Below are 22481 nucleotides of genomic sequence, written 5' to 3'. Positions count from 1 at the left end.
ATGGCCCTGCGTGCCTCCTGGTGTCTACGTTTCACGGCATCGTATTAGTTTGCGTCGGCAAGGGCAAGTACGAGTGACCACTAGCATAATGCGATGATCTAACAAGGCTCACGACGTCATCGCATCATGCTGGTTGTCATTTCTACTTGTTCTAGCCTAGAAAAAGTGAAAGCCGCTTACAACTCCCTGTAACGCCGAATTAGAGCGCAGCTCTTGAGGAGGAGGAGGGAAGGGCGCTGGGGGGGGTTAGACTAACCAGGGGGGGTCACGTGACCTTGGGGGGTCACGTGACCCCCAATGCCGATGATGTCATCACTGACGTCACTGATGATGTCATCAGTGACGATGACGATGCGGCTACCGATGACGTCATTAGTGACGTCACTGATGGCTTCACCAGTGATGATGACGATGACGATGCGAATGTCGGTGACGTCATCAGTGACGTCGCTGACGACGTCATCAGTGACGATGACGATGCGGATGCCGGTGACGACATCAGTGACGTCACTGATGACGGCATCAGTGATGATGACGATGCGGATGTCGGTAACGTCACCGGCATCCACATCGTCATCGTCATCATCACTGATGACGTCACCGGCATCCACATCGTCATCGTCATCATCACTGATGACGTCACCGGCATCCACATCGTCATCGTCATTATCACTGATGACGTCACCGGCATCCGCATCGTCATCGTCATCATCACTGATGACGTCATCATCACTGATGACGTCACCGTCATCCACATCGTCATCGTCATCATCACTGATGACGTCACCGGCATCCACATCGTCATCGTCACTGATGACGTCATCATCACTGATGACGTCACCGGCATCCACATCGTCATCGTCATCATCACTGATGACGTCACCGGCATCCACATCGTCATCGTCATCATCACTGATGACGTCACCGGCACCCGCATCGTCATCGTCATCACCACTGATGATGACGTCATCAGTGATGATGACGATGGCGATGTGGATGCCGGTGACGTCCTCAGTGTCGATGACGTCATCGGGGGGTCACGCGACATCGGCGGGGGTCACGTGACCTCGGGGGTCACGTGACCTCGAGGAGGGAGGTCACGTGACCTCAGGGGAGTCACGTGACCTCGAGGAGGGGGTCACGTGACTTCAGAGGGTCACGTGACCTCGGGGGAGGTCACGTGCCCCCCCACGAAGTCACGTGACCCCGGTGGGGGGCTCGCGCGGTGCATTATGGGACATTTCCCATGATGCACCGCGCGGTTACGCCGACGCCGACGCCGACGCCGACGCCGACGGCGACGCCGACGCCGCTCAAGCCGGAAACGGGCCCCTAAGAGCTGCGCTCTAAAACGAATTCAATGGCGTGAAACGTTAGTTGCAAAGGATACGGTCTCGCCAGGTCTCCGCAATGGTCGCTGGTGCGACGTCAGTGCAAGGCATGTGCGAGGCATCTTGCACTAACAACGCCACCATTGGGGCGTCTTTGTTATTGAACGCGCGTGCTTTCCCCTGATAAAATTTCTTTTTCTCGCTTAGGACAAGTGGGATTAACCAGCAGAATGATGTGATGACGTCACGTGCAAGTCATGTATAGACCAACTCAACTCTCTGACGTCACGCCGCTGCGGTGGCGCTGCTGTCGGCACTGGGCATGCGCAGGTGATCACCTACGCCGGCTCTGGTTTCTACGCGCGCGCAGTGCCCTCGCCTGGTGGGCAAACGCGGGCTTGTTGTAAACAATGTGTTGGTCGATAGGTTCGCTTGACCGGAAGTGTTGAGCCAACCAAAGTGTCTGGATTACTGGTCCTCTGGAATGGTAAATGGTGTGTGTTATTAAGGCGGAAGCCTTATATGTCTCATCCTTCAGTCGACCCTTAAAGTCCTTGAGCGAAAAGGCGTTGGTGGCTCGAAAGGTACCAAAACAAAAGGTATTAATGTAACACTTCGTCTCATTCCACGTTCACTGCAAATTGCTTTCGTCATGGTCATTCATGCAATGAGGGTGCTCTCGGGCTGCTACCATCTTTGTGCTCGCCAACCCGATCGGGATTTCATTTTATTTTGACTTACTTCTCTGCTTTAACAAGAGCCGGCAACCGTTTAATGGTATCATTTTTTGTTTCGGATGAACGCGAGTACCGCATGCTCGGTCGTGCGAACTGTTGCAGAATACAGATTTGTTGTAAAGGTTTGAGTAATATCGTTGCGTCATAGTTTAGACCTACGATACGGCATCTCGCAGCGTGCAGTTCAATTTATTAAGTTTGGCACTACTCATAACACAAACAACAGGAGTGAACTTACTTGCACGTTGATGGAGAAGTATCCATTTCTGTTTCGAGAACACTTGTATGTATGTAGTCTTTATTTCAGACGAAAGAGAAGTCTGGGGGGGGGGGGGGGGGGGGAGGGGGGCTGGGATTAAAAAATACAAGCTTGTGTTCTGGTGAAACCCCAGCCCCTAGTCTTCTTTTTTTTTTTTTTACAGCACTCAGCAGAAAACAAAACAATTACTGAAATGAATTATATTACCAGTGGGCTTACGATAACTCCAGATCATAAGAGACTTAAAATGTATGTTTCAAGGTTATCTTTCAATGACCGAAGGGAACCGTTGTTTTGCACTATTTAAGATATAGTAGGGTGCGTATTCAATGCGTCTGGAACGAGATACGTAAGTTGCTGGAAGCCATAATTTCCACAAACTTTGCTTTTTACGTAATGACTACATCGTAGGCTGGTTTTCTGGGGGTTTTGGATGCGTGTTAAAAAAACTGATTGATTCTTTCTTATCTTAGTAAAAAAATAATGATTGATATTTTTAGGGTCATAATTTACTCTACAGTCAATATTTTATACTCCCGAAAAAGTCGCACTGAGTGATCATATTTCTGAAGGTTTCCAATAAATCGAACGACTTTTTTTTCGCAGTAGAAGTAATTTGCTGATATGTGTTTTTGTACTTGGACCCCATAACATTACACAATATTACAGTCATTAAAAAATAAGTGCACAGTATAGCTGCAACTTTCACCAATATGCTAAGTATTTCCCGAGACAATTTAATGACCCCATTGCTCTGGATATACAAATTCTCATTTTCTCAGTGTAAGGAGTCCAATTGAAGGTTTCTTCAAACAAGAAATCTAAAACTTTCCTTCAGCTGGGGCACTTCCTTACACTTGTGTCCTACATAAGTGTGCAAGAACGAAAAAATCTATTTATTTCTGACATACCTTTTGCTTGCAGGCATAATGAGGGCAACTTGTTGGCGATGCTTCATTTTGTAGTTTTCACATGTCTAATAAAGTACGTTGCTGTTGCCATTTTCCCCAACGATTTTACTAGTCTTCTTAAAAATGCTTGTTACGAAATTTAGTTTACAAGTCAAGGACAAAATCCAACTGAATATTGAACTGGTATCAGTAAAATAAAACATACAATCGGCTATAAAATTAGTTATATACAGTTCTTTTGGTGGGTAGTGGCATGTTGAATTCCTAAGCGTCTCCTAGAGTGTAACAGATTGTGCAGCCGCACTGGGTTGGGGCGGAAACTGATCATTTGCACCTGTCACTGACGTGCAAAAGTGACCGTGTTGATGAAGTACAGCTTCATAACCGCCATCCGTGCCTTTCTTCCGCTTTCCTCAACCCAGCAAGAAGGAAAGCGCGCGTTAGCCCTTGCCCACTCGTTTTCAGAAGTGAGGAGTGCACGTGTAGAGATTTGATGGGCGCTCATGATGCACTAGCGCGTGTGTGCAGTTAGATTTGACTGAACTGCCACAGAAAGGTCTCCGCGAGTATGGGAGCCTGTCGTACAAAACGCAATTAAGGCTCCGCTTCGGCGGCAACCATGTTGAATTGGTAGAAGACTTTTTTTTTATTGACCAATGGGACCTTTGAAGATTCATACTCAAAGGTAACTTAGTTAACGTGCTCCCTGTTTTTACGGAGTTCTAGGGCAAACTATTTCGTAGGTTAAATAATTAATTAGGTGATTAACGAGTAAATAATATTATGTACCTGTCGTTTTTCTCGTTAAGAGAGTAATAATTTTACACCATGTGCTCAGTGTCAAAATAGAGATGTCTACAAGAGCTTTTCTCAAATTTTTGTATCAAAGTTTTTTTTTTATATCTAAGTTGCGTTTTTGCCGAATGAATAAATATAATACTGAGTACGCGGTGTAGACTTATCACCCACTTGGCTTTAATATTGAATAAAAAAATTAGAGCACGCAACAATATTTACTCGTTCATTGCATGAGTAAACATTGAATCGATCGCTGCAATAGCTTGTCCTAGAATCCCCCCCCCCCCCCCCCCCCCCCCCCCCCCCCCCCCAAAAAAAAAAAGTTTGCAAACGACCGTCGAACAACATCGCAAAGGTGTCCCTCATCTCGCCAGAAATCGGAGCTCTTGGCTGTGAAGGGGACTGTTGATTAATCCTTGGTGAATGTCCATCGAAATTGTCTCCCCTTCCTTGGGCAGCACCGTGAACTTTTGCATCAGGGTCGTCACGTACATGAAGATCTCCATGACGGCGAGCGTTTCAGCGGGGCACATCCGTCTGCCTGGAAATTGTCAGTGTTCTATCTGCACACGTGTACCCTAAACGATGATATTTGTCCCGAATAAAAACGCACGAGGAACACCAACGTGCCTCTCGTGTGCAGCGGTTAAACACTTGCTTAATTTTGCTCTGCGTTGTTAAGGTTTACAAACTTCGACAAAGAAGGACGGCAGTCACTCACGAAAGGCGCAACTAACAACTGGGGCTCTAAACTCGTCAAACACAAAGTTGGAGCCAAAAGTTCGCGGAGCACGCCGATTGGACATTGGCGACAAAAGTGCCAAGTCATCGTCGTGATTGTCCAATCGGTTCGCTCCATCAACTTCGGCCCCAACTTTGTGTTTGACGAGTTTAGGGCCCCTGGTTTATTTTTCTTTCCAAACAAGCATGCTTGAAAGAAAAAAACACATTGAAAAGATAAAAGAGAGATCGACAGACATAATCAGATCTAACACAGTCATGCAAGTGTAAACACGTCTCTAGATAAGATATTAGCTGCGGCGGCCAATGCACGTGCCCGCTGCCCATCATGATGCGAAATCTTTTTTAGGGAGTCTCTTTCTTTCTTGTTAAGAGAACCCGACGGTTCATTGACGCACGTTCCGCGCTTCCCTCGCGTCATCAAAAGAGCCTCCATAATCTCTCGCTTCGTCCTTTCACTCGATCTTTCTGATTGACGTTGCTCCAAATAACGCATCACAGGGGCATTTAGTACAATGTGCTGCGAAATTTCCTGCGGCTTGCAACTGTTCACACGCGCATTCGTGCTCGCGTGGCCTCTCATTTAAACAACTGCCCGTTTGCCCTCTATAATAATTTACGCGCAATAAAGGTACGTTGTACACCACACCCTTAAAGCACTCTGCAAACTGGCACCGGTGTCGTACTTGACACCTCACTTGACTCCCCCCGTGTGATCTCCCGATTTATTGACCATGTAACATAAACCTTTAAACTTAAAAGTGGCGAATAATACTTCAATTTTTTAGCTTGTAAGAGATGTTGTGGATTTAGGGTAGAACTACCACACTTTTCTTCACCACCAGCCTATCTTAGGTTTTGCCGCTGCCTTTCAGTTCGTTTAGAGATTCTTTGGCTACCGTCACCAGAAGTGTTTTTGGAGGCCACTTGTTCTAGACCAGGGGTCTCAAACACGCGGCCCGCGGTCCGCATTCGGTCCGCGACTCGCTGGGACGCGGCCCGCAGGCGACCTGCTACGTGTCCCACTTCCCATGTATCAAGCGCAAGAAATGGCATGAGATCTCATCTCGTCGATTTATTTTTTCTTGAAAATTAGCGCTGCTCTTTCAACGTATTCACACTGTTTATACTTATCTCTGTTCATTCGCTCTTTGTTTCGATTTAGTTTTTCCTTCCCGACGTTTTTGTACTGCACAATAATTTTACCCCTAGGCTGCAAGTGCAAACTGTGCGTTGAAGGATGCATCTCGGCTGCGCGAACTCTCAATCACCTGGATCAATTTCCAAAGCTAAAGCTACACACTCAAAATTCCCGCCTTAAAAAAAAAAAAAGAAAACGTTAAAGGACAGGTATTTGTTTAGACCGTTGTAATAAATATTGCCATGAAAGCAGAAACTCTAAAATTAACTGATTGTTTTTTTAGGGACATGCTGAGCTCGATTAAGTTCTGAGTGAATTGAGCAACGAGAGCGACAATGTTCTTATCTCTCTTGTTTAATTAAAAATACCAGCACGTTGGCCTGGGCGGTGTCATTTTAATTCTTGTTACTATACATCAAGCAGGGGCCCAAATAGTCATATAAACTAATAAAATCCAAAAATGTCACTGGCAAAACTGTATTTACAAAATGCATAGAGCTCGAGGTCTCTTCAGTTTAAGATCTTTTGAATTCTCTCATGTTAACCCTCGACCTTTCGGCGTAAGCTATGCAGTCCCTATACTCAAATGAGTTTGAGACCTTTGTTCTAGACGTTCAGTCTGCCGTCTCAGGTCGCCATTCACCCTGGGGGAACATGATTTTCTCATGGCCTGCGATAAGCACCATGAGGCGACACTTCTCTTAACTAGCTTAGTGTGGGCAAGTTCGTAAGGTAAAATTCCCTTCTTCCCTCACGTCTTTAAACCTCAGCGGCGAAGTACAAGCATAATGAAAAACCAACCAGCCCAAACCAAAGCTTTATTAAACACTTGCGTACGGTGTCAAAGTTAGTCGGTTGTCGTATGTTTACCGTTCATATTTTCTGCTAGAAACTTGATATAACCCTCTTCTGGTTGAATTGTAAAAACATTCCCATTATTTATTTTAAATAAAAAACAAAAAAAAACTAATACAGAGTCAATAATATACTGGGCAGTCAAGTACCCGCGCCGCATTATTATTATTAGTTTTTACTAGATTATTGGTTCAACTTGAATGTGTATGAGAAAAACACGCAAGTTTATTACTGTTGTTGGTATTACTCTGCTGGTTTGTAAACTTCGCATGTTCCTTACTACAAGAGTAAAACAAATATTAATAAAACACGTTTATCCACAACAGAGGCTATCTAAAATAAATAGAGGTTTTATTAAAGATATTTAGGAAATCAATAGTTTTTCTTTATAAATATCCACAAGGCGTTACCAGAATTGTAAGAGTAGTTCATATTTGCTTCGCTACATACTTACCTTCGCTCTATCCGTATAACTTCGTTTTATGCATATATTTATTGCTTTAATATATTCGTTATATTCATACATATTCTGCCATGTACATACACACACAATATACGTATTTACTTACAACATTCTCAGTTAAAAGTGTTCTAATGTTTGTGAAATATTTTCTTTCTTTTGTTCATATGCTCAAGGCTAAGAATTAGTACTGACATACCTGTACTGAAAGGCATGAGAGCCGCTGGCTTCGGCAGTAGTACAGTGTGATCCGCATTCAAAAATCGAGTAGGGTCGAAATCGAAAGGATGTTCCCACACCTTAGGATCGTGGTGGACTGCCCAGAAATTAGAAAGAACCACAGTCTCGGCGGGAACGTGGAAACCACCTATAGTGGTATCGCGATCAACCCTGTGAAGAGAAAAAAGAAAATGCTTACCATCTTTTTAATGAAACCCATAAGAAACTGAAACGCATTGTGGAGCGTCAGTTTGTCTGCTTTTTTTGCAAGGGGGTTGTGGTGACGTCAGAACACCGAGTTCAGATTGGCTCTGATTGAAGGATAGTAGGTAGACCTCAAGGCAGCTTGCCTTCGTGTCTACCCACTATACTTCAATCAGAGCCAATCAGAACTCTGCGTTCTGACGTCACCTCAACCCCTGCAAACGAAGCAGACAAACTCGCGCACCGCATTAGCACCTTAACAGATTCTGAGCTCTTCACGAGTGCCAAGAAAAATAATAACAATAACAATAATAATTTTAATATCCCCGTTGATTGTTCCTAACTTCTAATTTTAGTTGTGTTATTGTCTATTTTTCCCCCGGTCTCCCCTTTTGTAATGCCTTCGAGCTTTCAGGGAACGAAACATAAAAATATAAATGCATCATACAAGAGATGTATATGTAAAGGCAAATACCCAGTACTAACTGGTCCACATATCTGCAAGTCTCCAGACACTGTCTAGGACGTGTTTCTTCCTCCTATGAACGGTCTTGTCAGATTAGTCAGTTTTAAGGAACCGTTTTTGCCTGTCCGTTTTTTTTAGTTAGCGCATGCGCAGTTCGTACCGGAGCACCTAACGTACCGTATCGGATGTGCAAATACCGTTCCATAAAACTCTGTATTATTCATGCAAAAAACGTCTGCAGGCATTCACGCAGCATACATATGTAGAAAGAAAACATGCTTCGATCAAACTTGACACGTGTCCCCAGGTAATTATGTCACCATCTCCGCAGTAAACACCGTGTCAAAAATCAAAGTCAAATTGGACGTTTTAGTGGTTTATACAGAGTAAGGTTGGTCTGTCAGGTAGAGGCGACACTGGTTTACACTGTAGATGAACAATTTTGCCAGTGGAGTGTGTCTATTGTAGGATGTATAAGCGGTGTTTTTGTTTGTGATCAGTGTTTCTTTGCTTTCATATTTGGCATCTATACACTGTTTTTTGAGCAACAGCGCGCCCTGCATAAAGCCGAATTACTATAGAAACCAGGCCCTTAAATTAATTCGGTCATTTTTATCGAATCCTCGATTACTAAAATTGCGTCGAATTTGGTGCGATAGCTCACCACTAAAAACTTGAGCCCCTCTATGTTCCAGGAGCTTCAAGCTCATTTCCGTTAAACTTTGGGTTTCTTCCCGAGCATGACGGATATCAGCCAATCGGGGAACTTGACTGGCACTATTCTCCAAACCATTCAGAATCCCGCATTGCGATAACGTACAGTGTGCTTAAGTGTTAAAATGTCCATGAAGGATATTGGGTTGGAATGTTTCTCACTTTACACAATTTTAGTGGCCCTGTAAAGACGTAAAATAGACTTCCAAGCGTCACCACTGACAAAGAATCTACTTGGTCGCCTCGTAATTTCAAGCATAAAAGTGAACGTTTTGTGTGAGTCTCTTTTCAGCAAAACTTGATGACGAAGCTGTGGCGTGGCGATTGCAATGTTGGTGTTGTTAACAATGCGATCCCCAGGAGTTCCCCATCAATCTTTCCGATACCAAAGGTTACAATATTTGAAAGGGCGATTCAACATTGTATGTCCTTTCAGTGAATGCCGCGTAAACGTATTTCTTGACATTCATAATCTACAAAAAACGCGTTATTTCTTTTCTTTTTTTTTCTCCAGGCAATGGCAGTCGCAGAAAAATGCGAGAAATACGCCGTTGACTCCCTCAACACGGGGCAAGACAGAACAAGCGGCCACGTGGTCAGGAGCCCAGCATTTGCGCCAATGTTTATCATAGCCACGAGCCGGGGTTGGCAAACCACAAGGCACGCGCAGAGTTCCACACATTTTTAAGGTTGTGCTATACACGTTTGCAAGAAAGGCTCCTGTGCGCTGCCATTTTGAGCGATGCTGGCGCCCCGTACCGTTTCCGCCATGCTGGGGTGCGCCAGGGGCACGTCAGTGGGGTGCGCGATGACAAGATGGTGCCGTTTGCTGCATCGCCGATGGCTTACGTTAGCGGCACACTTACTGTCTCGGAACGCAGGACGAGGTATCCACACAGAACCGTAGCGTCACATATTGTAGGACGGGGCATCTTTCAGGGTTGGAGCTGACTTTATAACGATCGCAGCCTGTGTTCCTGCATGTTGTGGAAGCCAGAGCTGCCGCGAGCGCAGCCATCGTTGATGCAAAGGCCATGCGACTTTTGGCGCATTCTGAAGAGAGCGCCTTGAGACTTTAGATCTTTTTGAAAATTTTCGATTTGTTACCTGTTTAGGCATTTTATTTAATTGTCCTTGCTATTTCACTGTCGAAGACGACACGTGTACGTTTTATAATTATTTTCTAAAATTTCTTTCTGCGCTCAGTGGTGTACGCTTCGGCGAAAGACGCTTGGCAACATTGTACGACAACCAGCGAACGTCCTGGCTGGAGAGTAGGTCCGCCCCAACTTGACGCGCGGTTCGAGGTTAAGCCGGGATCCCGCTTGCAAAGGTGTATAGGAAGTATTCACTGACGGCCATAGCTGTGTGCGCGAATGCTGAGCGCGTGCTGACGGCGAGCTTCCACAGTTCTTTTGCAACATTCATTCCGTGCCATCGAGAATGTCGGTCTTAGCAGCCTATTGATGTGAGCTCGTTCTGGGCATGCGCTCTAAACATCAACCACAAATATGGCGTCCAGTGAATACTCTCTATTTCCGTTGTCACAGCGATTGGGCACGAGGCATTACCCGAAGACGCGTGGAGGGACTGATTGTCACTAGCCGAAATCAAATCTTCACGTAGTGCTCGCGTCCTCTGTCTGATCCACATTTATCTTTCACCTCAGCGGGAATCGCAAACCTTGATAATGATATCCCGGGTATCGCGTTGTCGACAACGTCAACAATGCGATCGCCGCAACGACGTCATTAGGTCTTTAGAAGAAAAGACTGATATAAAACATTTGCTTTTGTCCCTGAGATTACGCGGCGATGAGAAAGCTTCTTGGACGGTGGCATTCCGTGCGAGGATACTTGAGTTACACTAGTGCAAGTAAACTTGTGTAAAGTGAGAAACATTCCTACCTAATACCAGTTCAAGGTCCGTTTAAATTCGTCGTATTCAGTGGAAACGAGCACTGCGTGAGCATTCGATTTGGGCTCGTTTCTGTTATTATGACACGCCTTCGGATAGTGGCTCCTGCCCAATCGCTGCGACGACGGAAATGGATGAACCATAACAATATGTGGGACACAGTGCGTGTCATGTGCACTGCTAACACAAGCGCGTGGTGCTGATAACCGTGATCAGCATGAAATATGCTCCAGGTTACGTGCCCACTTATTCTGGTTGCGAGTTTACGGGGTGAATGAACGTTGGTTCGTTTTCTCGAATTTTTTCTGCGACTTCCACATGGTGGAGAAAAAACAACTATCGCGTGTATTATAGCTAGGGTGTGCATTCTCCGGTTTTAACCGAAAAACACCGATAAACATCCGTCGGTGACGAAAATATAAAATCGGTTAAAACCAAAAAACACCGGTGGTTGGATATTTTCGCCCTGGTTAAAACCGAAAAACACCGGTCGTTGCTAGTTTCCGACCTAGCGAAACCCTTTCCCCGTAGAGGTTCGTCAAACGTGTTATCTCGTGGATCCTGCATTCTTCCAGTGTTTATACATGGCTTGCAGGCGGCGTCAGTCCGCCCTCCTTTCTGGGGGTCAAAAGCGTCTATACTCCGTTTCAAACATCGCGTGCAACGCTGGGAAAGCTACTGAAGTAGTGCGCATGAAAAAACACACAAAATTGTGTTACTCCGCGAGATTTCGTGGACGAGCGGTACAAGGCGCTGCTCTTGCGATTCCGACATCTCGGTGGCGGTGGTTCGAATCCACTTAGGGCGCAAAGTTTTTTTTGTTTTTTTTTTTTGTTTTTTTTTTTCGCGACCGATTTTTTGTGCAAGATTGTGCGTATTGCGGAAGTGCATATTTCAATTCCTCTTTTCTTGTTGATTTTATTTATAAGAAGGTAGACTAGGGGCTGGTGTTCCGCTCGAACTTGCGCCGGCCTCGTCAAAACGGAAGAACGGTCGAGATCCAGGGCGTCTCTATTTAAAGCCGTTTATTTACATGGTAGCGTGAAAATCAGAGAGTACCTTGAGAGTGTGGTGGACGGTCCTTTATATAACGAATATTGTGATTAGGGGACCGCACTGCCATCGTTCAGACGGCTTGGCATTCCCTCACGTGATGTGACTTCATGGAAGTTTCCTCCAGAGTCAGAATACTCGCCGGTGTATGGAAGAAGTCATCCAGACGGCAGTATCTCGGTGCTCTGGTGCCGGCGCCCCCGTGAACCGGGAGTGATTCACAATAGACGCGTACACAACACACGGCACTCGAGATCAGGATCGAGTGTTGTTTCCTTTTCGAGGAAAGCAGGGGCCTCGGAATACAGACACGGGCATGTGCGTCGTTTACTTAGCCGACCAAGGTTAAGGTGCCTCAGGCAGACGGAGCCGACCATGGTTACGGTCCCGCAGGCAGAAGAACCCAGACGCTTCGGAATGCAATCACGGGCACCGCCTGCTGTAAGGTCCCGCAAGCAGACGGAGCCGTAGGCACGATTCATCACCGACACAGTTCCTTCTTGACGCTTGTTTCACTTTGAAGCCATAAGGCCGATTTCAACACCAGAAACAACAGGTGGCAGTTCACAATACTGTCCGCGTGCTCGGAACTTTCACGTTGCGAGGTCTTCGCTTCGGGGACGCCACCTTGCCAGACACTCCGGTGTCGTTACTGACCGTCTCCAGAACCTCACGGACCGACGTCTCCGGGAAACACGTTCTTGAACTCGCGTACACGTTGGCGATCACCTGCTTGCACTTTTGCGATATCTTCACACAACGAATCTTCGAAAATATCCGAGCAGGAAAAGAAAGCTTCCCGCGTAAGACGCCATCTTCACGAAACCGGCGAGGCAGGGGCAGCCGCACAACCCGAAAACCCGAAGCGAGTGCGAGTGCCGCACGAACGAAAACGGAAAATAATTTGGAGTAGTTTACGTTATCTTTTCCTTTTTATTGAAAAAGAATCGGTGTTCCCTCGAAATCATAACGCCACTATTAGTTACTAGCTACAAAGATGTGCACTTTTCGACTTTTTTTTTTTTTTTTTTCAGGGGCCCGCACTATTTTGTGGAGCGAACGTAGTCGCGGTCGGCTGTGCAAACCGGCGCGCTAGCTTTGACTACGTTGCACGCTATGTTTGAAACGGAGTATAGTGAACGCAGTGGAAGCTAAGCTCTCATATGCCTTTCCCCTATTGTGTCTCCCATGGCCCCCTTTTGTGGAAAAATTAACACTAGTGGAGGGTAGGCTCTCTCGTGCCTTTTCCTCATTGTGTCTGGCCAAGTGATGTTGGTGCAAGCCATGTATTCAGAGGTTGCTGTGGTTCCTGGAAGACACTGCCAACGTCCGTGTCGTACGGGAGCGTGCGTTTTCATAATTGCGGGTTGCAAACCACAAGGAACGTGCTGCCATGACGGCAGCACGTTCCTTGCGTGTAGATGCAAGCATGAAAGTATGCTTGCATCTACTATAATAACCAAGTGTGAGAAATAGTTGCTTCCTAGAGAAGAAGTGTATGAACTATGTGAATAAAATTGGAACTCTCTGTCTGTGATCAACCGCTTTTTTTTTTCACCGATAATCACCGTTTTTAGCCTCGTCGTGAGACGTTCCATCGAAATACACCGGAGTTTTTAAAATAAATAAACACCGAAAAACATCCGCCGATTTTTCTCACAAATAAACACCGGAAAGTGCACTCCCTAATTATAGCTTATGAGTGAGAACTAATATTTCTCATCGGCATAGTAAAACAAAAGTGTACCTTTATATTTTAAAGGTGCCATGAAATTAGTTTTCAACTTCTTCGTTATTAGCTTTTCTCTTCATCAACTCACAAATCGCACAGCGTCACCAAAGGTAAAGAGGCGAGAATGTACAGCTAGCAGTTCAAAAGGACAGTAAGAAAGAATGGCTCTCTTGCTCGGACCTTCATGTACCGCACGCCGCCATTCTACCCCTGAGATGAGTCCGTCGCTCAAAATTCGTACTAAAGTTGCTTTCCTTCCTCCACCGCCCGTGTCCGCCGCCGTACGGCGAGCAACTATCCTCCTAATTAAAAACGGCCATGTTGATGAATAGATACGAATACTTGAAAAAAAAAAAAACACATCCAGGACGGGGTAGGAAACCAGAATCTTTCAAGGTCAAAGAAGTCCTGTTTTCGTCTCCGTAATGGATAGCTTATTCTTTTAAGTATATGTAGCTATCCTTCGTTCATTCCTAAGCTAACAGTGCTGTAGATGCTACGTGCTCGTTGGGTCTGCCACTTCTATCTTTCGCCACATGGTCCGACTGGCTCGCAAATAATGGGGTCAGCTGACAAAAGGGAGGCTTCTGATTGGCTCGGCAGACGCGTAGTTCCCACCGCACTGTCAGCTTAGGGGTGAACGGGCTTATAGTGAGATAGTATACTGGCTCAGTGCTCGTGTCCACCGCGTGAGCTGAAGCCGGCTGGCGTGCTTTGGGTACCGCGGATGTATCACAGCGATAAGGCGCAAAGCTTTCGAAGAAAAGAAGGAGCGAAACAGTCCGCTATCTGTTCAAATGTTCGTACCGAAAAGCAGACTTTTGACTTTCTACCTTTTCTTGGGGGGCCCACTAAACATAATGCGATTATTAAAAATCGAATCTATATTCATCTATAACAACCAAAATTTAATTTCATGGCAACTTTATGTATCACACGTGAGCGGTTGCCGAAACTGAGATAACATATCCACCTACCAATGAAATCGAACATGCTGCAGAACATAAAGCGGCTCTTCCCACGTTTATCGACCCTCTCCAATATAAGATCCACAACCTGCTCGTATATTTTAATTTCTTTGTTGTTTTGTTTTGTTTCATAACCTATACTTACATCCTTATGGGTCCCAGCGGAGTCGGTGTCCTCCAACGAAGCACCTCCCAGATGAAAGCCATGGTGTAGGGCATCCTGTGTCTGTCCTCCCATTCGGGAGCTCGTTGCCGGCCTACGATGTTGTCAACCTCTTGCTGAAGCTTCCTCTGAACACCTTCGGGGTCACGAGCGCAGCTGAGCAAATTCCACTCTATGCTGGCCCTGACTGTGTTTGTGCCGGCTCCGAACAGATTCTGGGCATTGCCCATCAAAATCCGTACTGCGAGAAGTTTGAAAGTAACCGACAAGAAACCATTATTCCTCCTTCTAATTAGAGCAGGCAAATCTATAATAGTCATCTTGTAAACCCTGAGATGGGGAACGATAAAAAAACGTTTTTTTATCGTTCCCCATCTCAGGGTTTACAAGATGTCGATTGATTACCAGCTCGCCTGCACTCTCTCACTGCTTACTATAATAGTCCCCCACATCCTAGAAAATACGGGGGGCGGCCTATTACGAGTAAGTTTCAACGCTAGAGCCTTAAGAAGCTTGTGTCACAGAAAACCCGGCGTCGGCGTCGGTGGCGAATGGGAAAATCCCGATTGGTCGATAGGATCATGACGTCACAGCCACATAACCTCATGCGCGAATTTACGTATTACGAATTAAAGGTCGCCGCAAGTCTCACATGATTTCACTTCATAAAGTAATTCATTTGCCTTCAAGAAAAAATCAATGAATCTTAGGCGGAAGAGGGATTCGATCCAAAGACCTCTAGGTTGGAAGCCAGACGCCCTACCCACCACGCTTTTTTTTTTTTTTTACCGACTTAGCTTTTTTTATTATTTATGTAAAACAAGTGTTATTTACATGGTTAAAATACACTCGGGCAAAGACAGCGCACGATGTGGCCATTTAAACAACACTGGTTCGTGTACCCAGTCACATTCATACAGTGGCTTCGAAGTTCCGCACTTATCTCCTCCGATTTCGAGGCGTTTTCGGCATTTTAAAGCGCGCTTCCAATTCAGCCCAGCCAGCCATTTCGGGGTTTCCCACCTCAGCAATGAGGCTACTCGCAATCGTGGAGCCTTCTTCAAAGTGACGCCATGCTGGTTTTCTTTCTTCGAGAACCAGGAGGTGATCTGTGCGGGACTTCCATATTGCGTGCAGTCCAAGCAGTGCCAATACCTCCAAACATTTGCTGTCAGGGCCTGTGCCAAACTCAAGGAGCTTCGCGCTGCGCCAATTCATGTACAATTCAACCTGTAATCTACAGCGAGGTTCCGCCCAGAATAACTCTGTGTTCGGGCAAAAAAAAAAAACATGCTGCAGAGTTTCCGGCGTGCGACATAGCACACAGTTCAAATTCCACGAAACAAAGAAACCTTTCTTTTCCTGCCACGTCTTCACTGGCAGCACTTCGGTGTGAAAAGAAATAAAGAATTCGATTGTGGCTTTGCGAACGGGGTAGTTACGGAGGCGCTTGAAAACCTTGGATTCTACATAAGTTCCAAGAAAGGAGCGATAGAGCGGCGAGGGAAAGACCGTGTCGACTATACCCCAATACAGGGTTTTTCTCTTCACCTTGCTAAGGTACTGCCGAGAAAAGCGTGCTTCTAAAAATTTGATGGAAGCAGCGATTTTTTTAGAAAACCTCAGTACAGCCGCTGATGTAGCTCCTTCCTGGGTTACAACAAGCCATGGTGATAACACCCGGCCGCCAAGTTTAACAAATGACTGCACAATAACAGAGTTCCTCTGGCCGCGGAAAAATAAAAACCTCTGAGTTTAATTTCTAGGTTTGCAACACCAAACCCTCCTTTGGCTTGGTTAACAAAAATGTTAGTGCGCCTCATCCGCGCAAAGCTGGAATTCCAAATGAAGGTTGCGCAAAAGCGGTGCATTTTATGGATTTCGCTTGCGTGACATGGCACAAGTTGAGCTGCATACCATACAGTGAAGAAAAATACTGAGTTGCATACGAAGGCACGATTTAGAATGGAAAGGTTCCGACCGCGCCAGTCTTGCACTTTTGCCCTCAAACTGTCGAGGTGAATGCCCCCTTTACCACTAATAAGCGAATAGGGGTCAAAGCTGACACCAAGATAATTCGTAAGAGTAGAGCTCCAATCAATATTAATAAAGCGCTGTGGTTTCACGTCCCAGTACCCAAGCCATGCGCCTGTAGACTTAGCGTGGTTCATTTGGGCACCGGATACTTCGCAGAAATCAGCAAAGTGCTGCACCGCAAGCACAATTTCTAATCCGGTGGCGGCAACAACAGTGACATCATCGGCGTATGCTAGTATCTTTGTGGCCTTCCTGGCAAGGGGGACGCCCTGAATCCTGGTGTCGCTTATAATTCCTCTACAGACAGGCTCCTAATATAACGAGAACATTATAGGCGAGAGGGGGCAGCCTTGCCTGACCGAGCCCTGAACTGAGATTTTTTTCTGTTACGCTCCCATTAACCAATAATCGTGTCGATATATCTTTGTAACATAGTTTAATGTATTTCGCGATTCTTTTGCCAACGCCACACGCTTCCAGCAGATTGAATAGAAAGGCACGCGATACCCGGTCGAAAGCTTTACTGAGGTCAATCTGCAGCACTGATGCGGAGAGTCCGGTTGCTTCAGCTGTTTCGGAAAGAATCCGGAGCGTGTGAATGTTAGAGGTAATAGATCTCCCCTTGAACCCGTAGGTCTGATGGTCGCCCACTACGAACTTAAGGCCCATCTCCAATCGTTTTAACAGTATCCTGGCCAGCAGCTTATAATACGTCGTTAGAAGGCTGATAGGCCTTAACCTATCTGATGTTAAAACGCTAAAGCCCGTGCTTCTTTTTCCTTTCTTGGAATTAGCACGGTGAGTGCCTGTCGCATAGAGGGTGGTAGTAGGTCCCTCCGGAGAATGTCAGCAAAGATGTAACATAATACGGGAACAAGAACGTCGGCGAACTTTTTATAGAACGCTGATCCTAAACCATCTACTCCAGAGGATTTCCGTGGTGGTAGTTCTTTTATTGCTTTATCAATCTCAGATTTAGTGATTGTTTTGTTCATGCGTTTTTGAATACTTATAGGAATTTCGGGGAGCGCAGTTACCCATCCATCTAGCGCCCCGTTGATCCCTTCGTCTTTGCCGGTGAATAGTTCTCGGAACTCTCTCACGAGTTCCTCTTCGATATTTTTCTGTTCTGTTAAAACTTGGTCACCGGCCTGAAGGGAGTCTATTCTGTTGTGCTGAGCTCGCATTCTTTCCTTTGTTTTAAAAATTTTACAGGGGTTTTCTTCTTTTTCTAACGCTCTGAGCCTGCTGCGAACCATTGCTCCGCTGTATTCATTCTCCATAAGACAAAGCAATTGCGCCTTGCAGGCACGAATATCATCGGTGAAAACGCCCGGGGTTTTGTTTTCTTCGGCGATTAAAGTTTGCAAGGATTGTAGTAATGCATTCTTTGTTTCCCGCGCCTTTCTGGCCTTTGCTTTGCTGTGGTCATAACAGAGTAGCTGAATCTTTTCTTTAATTTCTTCCCATGCCACAGCATCAACATGCCCCTTCTGTGCTGCTTCCGACGTGTTTTCTATCTGAGAACAGAGGGCCTCGTCGTCGAGGAGACTCTCATTAAGCTTCCAAGAGCTCCAGCAGAATGGTTTTCTTGTGGTTTTGTTCACCTTTCCTACCCGCAGCGCAACCATTGCGTGGTCAGAGAAGGCTACCGGAGACACCTGGTACGCGGTGACTGCCCTGATGAGTTCGCTCGACATATAAACACGATCTAGCCGGGCGTGGCAGCAGCCTTGCCAATGAGTGTAGCTAGGACGTGATCCCTGAGACGCTTCGATCGCATCCACGAGGTCAAAGTCTCGCAGTGGTTTATCAAGTTCTGACCGGCTGGAGTCTGATTGCAAGTTGCGTGAGCAATCCTGCGTGTTTAAAACACAGTTAAAATCTCCTGCGATAATCGTCTTTACAGGACTGTCAAGATACTTCCGGAGATTGGTAAAGAAAGCCTTGCGGTCGGCCGCGTCGCAAGGGTCGTGTACTGATATTATTTTAACCGACTCCTGATACCTAATCACTTCCACCAAGCAAACCCGGCCGTTCCTATCTGTTTTCCATCCAGGGTAGATCACAAATCCTCAGTCTTTTCTTATCAAAATTTCGCTGCCGCCACTGTGCCCCACCGCCCTCGGGAGAAAAGAATGATAATATCTTTCGAAAAAAAAAAAGATTCAAGTCATTCACATGGGTCTCGGAAGAAGGTTTGGTTTCCTGAAGACAAATTATATCGACGTTTCCTTTCAAAAGCAAAATTAGAAGCCACTGTTTTCTTACTCTAGAAATTAAACTGACCGAGTTAAACGTGGCGATCTTAAGTTGATTCATTTTGAGGGGCGTAATGTGAGGAGATAAACTGCGAAAAAATAAATAAAAAAAGATCACCGCTTTGTATATGCCTCTTGGCGTCTCGAATTCTTGGCGGCGTCACTGACTACGCTGGGTCTTGTCGCCGGCGGTCTTCAGGTGGGATACGAGGCATTGGGTTGAAGTGTCCTTTATTGGTCAAACCACCCTTCGACTTTTGTTCTACCTTGTGTGGCGTGTCCGGAGAGGGGCTGAGAGAGAACGGGTCGAGGGGTTGCAAGGCTAAGAAGTCGTCAGTCAGAGGTGCGTCGTCGGTGTCGATCTCAGTTTCTTCTTGACGCTCCTTGCTCAGCGGTGTGTCGGAGGTCTTTGCGGCTTGTTCAGTCAATTTGACAGGTGTTCCAACTGGTTCACTGAGGATACCTGCCCCTTGAGCTTTGGGTTCTGGCTCAGCGTTGGACTCGGGGGGACCGGTAGCAGAACTTGACGTTCCGGAATTCTCCTGTTTGTTCGTTGGCGGAGCGGGCGGTGGTCGCTGAGATTCGCTCTGTGTCGTATCCTCTGCTTCCTCCCCGTCCATCTCGAGGTCTTGCACATCATCCGTTGAATGATCCCCGTTGACGGTGGCGTACGTACGCACGCAGTCTTCAAGTGCATGCCTAACCCTGCGGCACTGCTGACACCAGGGTGCCCTGCAATGCTTCCGGATGTGTCCTCTCGATTTGCACCGCAAACACAGCGGTGCGCGTCCGGGAACCACGACCAGGACACCTCTGCCGCAGACTTTGAGCTGGTGAGGCAGGCTATCAATACTGACGCCCTGCTTCAGGCTAAGGCGCATCGTCCTCGTGGACGACTGTATGCTCTGAAAGCCTTCCGTCCTCCAGGTTTCGCGAGTGACCTCCTGAACCTTCCCGTACCGCCCAAAAGCTCAGAAGAGAGCCTCGTCCGGAACGTGGAATGGCACCCAGTGCACTTTTAACCGTACTTCGGAGTTGTCCGGGTCAAGCACTAAGCACTTCTTCTCTTTCACAGAGAGTTCTCGTGCTTCCACTAACCTCTGTTTGGCTCTTGCGGTGTGAATTGTCAGCATCCACAGGTGGTTCATTTGGTAGGCGCCAATCGCCGCTATCTCCTTCATCACGCGAAGGCGTTCCAGTTCGGCCCTGAAGTGGTCTACCCGGTAAGGGCGACCGGTCACGTCGCAATGAAGAAAGACGGTGTTCACAGCAAACATTTCTGCTGGCAGGGGTGGGAGAACAACACGATTATCGTCCGTCAAAGAAATAACAGATAAACCGCGGCCCGAGTTGGCCGTTATCACTGCTCCGTGGGAGCCAGCCATTCTGCGTCCGAGCGGTCCGAACGCCAGATGCAGAATCCGCCCTACCCACCAGGCTACGCAGAGACTTTTTCGTTTTCGGTATTGCATGGTGAAGACATTTCAGCACAGCCAATGGTTCTATTTACAATTTCCCTTGACTATTAATTCTACTTACAACACTTTAATGTTGAGTCTAATTGGGAATTCTAAGCTGATTTTCTAATCGCTGTCCCTTAATAAAAATCCTGTATACACAAGAAACGTCCCGGTCCAACAAAGGCATATGACTAAACAAGATCACACAAGAGCTCGCAAAAACCCTATAAAAACCCACAAGAACACTACAATATAACATAAGAAGATATAAGAAACTTCTTATTCGTTTCTTATAACTACCGTTATAATACTATATGCCCCTAAGGGCCCCTATAAGGTATGCAGGGACAATATAAGGTTGCATGCTCCCACATGAACTCATCCAATCACAGGTGCCTATTGGACTTCCCACACATATAAGATTTTTTACTAGAGTCGCATTTTGAAAATCCGGCCAGTTGAAATATTTCACGTACTTCATTCGAAAACTCTCTTTTTTTAGAAAAAGGTCTTTAGCAGGCTCGGCCATTCGAAGTCTGGTTGATATTCAGCGAAGAATCTTCAGATTTCTTTCTAAATATTTTTATATATTTGGATATAATATTTCTGATATTCATCGTATCAACCTCACACCAAGCAAAAGCCGTTTTACTTCAGGTCCCCACAACGTCGCTCTGTTTAAAAAGTGCAACATAAGGAGCGCTATAGCCCTCGCTTTATGACTTGCATCCAAGGATACGAATCGTCATCTTCTTCTTCTGTACCTGGTGATGCTTGCTCAAGAGTACACTGAATGTCTTGACGGTCAATGTTCATTTTCCCTTCAATTCCGACTGCAATCTTCTGTGCTGCTTCCTGATGGTCTTTCTCACAAAAAGTGTTTCTGTTCACCTCCAGCCGACTCTCATTATTTTGGGAGCCTCGGACGGTTTACTCCGCTGTTGATACTTCCGCCGCCTCGGTTTCCGTGGTAAGTGTAACATGCAACGCATCTTCTGCCTCAGTGGCGTCCATAATATGTTCATTTGGATCTTCGTCTGCAATGATTGCCTCTGAGACTCTGGCGTACGTTCTAACACATACGTTACCACTATGTACGAATCTGAAACACTTCGGACATTTCAGAAATCAACACTCCCGTCTTATGTGTCCTGTGTGTTTACTGCGTAAACAGAGCGGTGCACGACCTGTGATGATGATCAGCGTTGTTTCGACAAATATCTTCACCTGGTGAAGTACAGTCTCCGGCAATATGAAAGACCCACTGGGAGCGCGTGGCCGATGCGGTGGCTGGCGGGGGCGCTGCGAGCGCTCCGGGCAGTTCCATTGTGCTTCGAGGGGAGGACGCTCGCTCGAGGCTCGGCTAAAACGCAACGCGCTTATCAGTTTGTGCTGAGCCCCGAGTGAGCGTCCTCCCCTCGAAGCAGAATGGAATTGCCCGGAGCGCTCGCAGCGCCCCCGCCAGCCACCGCCTCGGCCACGCGCTCCCAGTGGGTCTTTCATATTGCCGGAGACTGTACTTTTTTGATATTTACCCCTGTCTTCAGTTCCATTCGGGTTAAACTGGTTGTCGACCTCAAACCTTCGAAATCTTCAGCATGCATGCATGTTTTCCTTGCAAGTTCAGACACGTTTCCGTAGGGCTCAAAGACCTTACGTACGACCTCGTTGGGTACATGGAAGGGCACGGGGTGAAGTCTGAGGCGCACTTCAGTACGGTTAGGGTCGAGCACCAAACACTTCAGGCTCTTTAGCTTGAGTTGCTTGGCTCCCCATCACCCGCTGTTTTGTCGCTGCAAATGGAAGGGTCAGCATCCATACGTGGCTCATCCGGTAGGACCCAAAGGCTGCGATTTCCTTCAAGACATCGCACCTTCCGAGTTCCTTTCTGAAGTGCTCGATCCGGGAGGGTCGTCCTCGGATGTCAGAGGGTAAAAACAATGATTTTAGCGCAGCGTTTTGTGTGATCAGCGGTGGCAGAATAACTTTGTTTTCACAGTTTGAGGGAAAAGACGATGATCCGCGTCCATGGGAGGCCGTTAAAAACGTTCCTT

At 46.5% G+C, this 22481-nt stretch overlaps 1 protein-coding gene across 3 annotated transcripts in view; it reads right to left on the bottom strand.

The window, feature by feature from the left end:
* Positions 1-3860: 3860 nt before the first annotated feature.
* LOC120842300 (cytochrome P450 2J2-like) overlaps positions 3861-22481 on the bottom strand; it is a 31200-nt gene continuing 12579 nt past the window's right edge. For 2 of the 3 annotated variants that reach the window (XM_042289889.1, XM_042289890.1), the window contains 3 exons: positions 14652-14910; positions 7433-7623; positions 4365-4577 (listed from right to left, as the gene is read on the bottom strand). In XM_042289889.1, coding sequence (XP_042145823.1) covers positions 4399-4577; positions 7433-7623; positions 14652-14910 — 629 coding nt within the window. In that variant the 3' untranslated portion in view covers positions 4365-4398. Of the gene's footprint in view, positions 4578-7432; positions 7624-14651; positions 14911-22481 lie in introns of all 3 variants that reach the window. The other variant, XM_040213350.3, reaches the window with a different exon arrangement.

This window comes from Ixodes scapularis, unplaced genomic scaffold (genome assembly GCF_016920785.2).
Source record: "Ixodes scapularis isolate PalLabHiFi unplaced genomic scaffold, ASM1692078v2 PGA_scaffold13__105_contigs__length_92229423, whole genome shotgun sequence".
Lineage (NCBI taxonomy): Eukaryota > Metazoa > Arthropoda > Arachnida > Ixodida > Ixodidae > Ixodes > Ixodes scapularis.
This window is presented reverse-complemented; position numbering and strand designations above follow the sequence as displayed.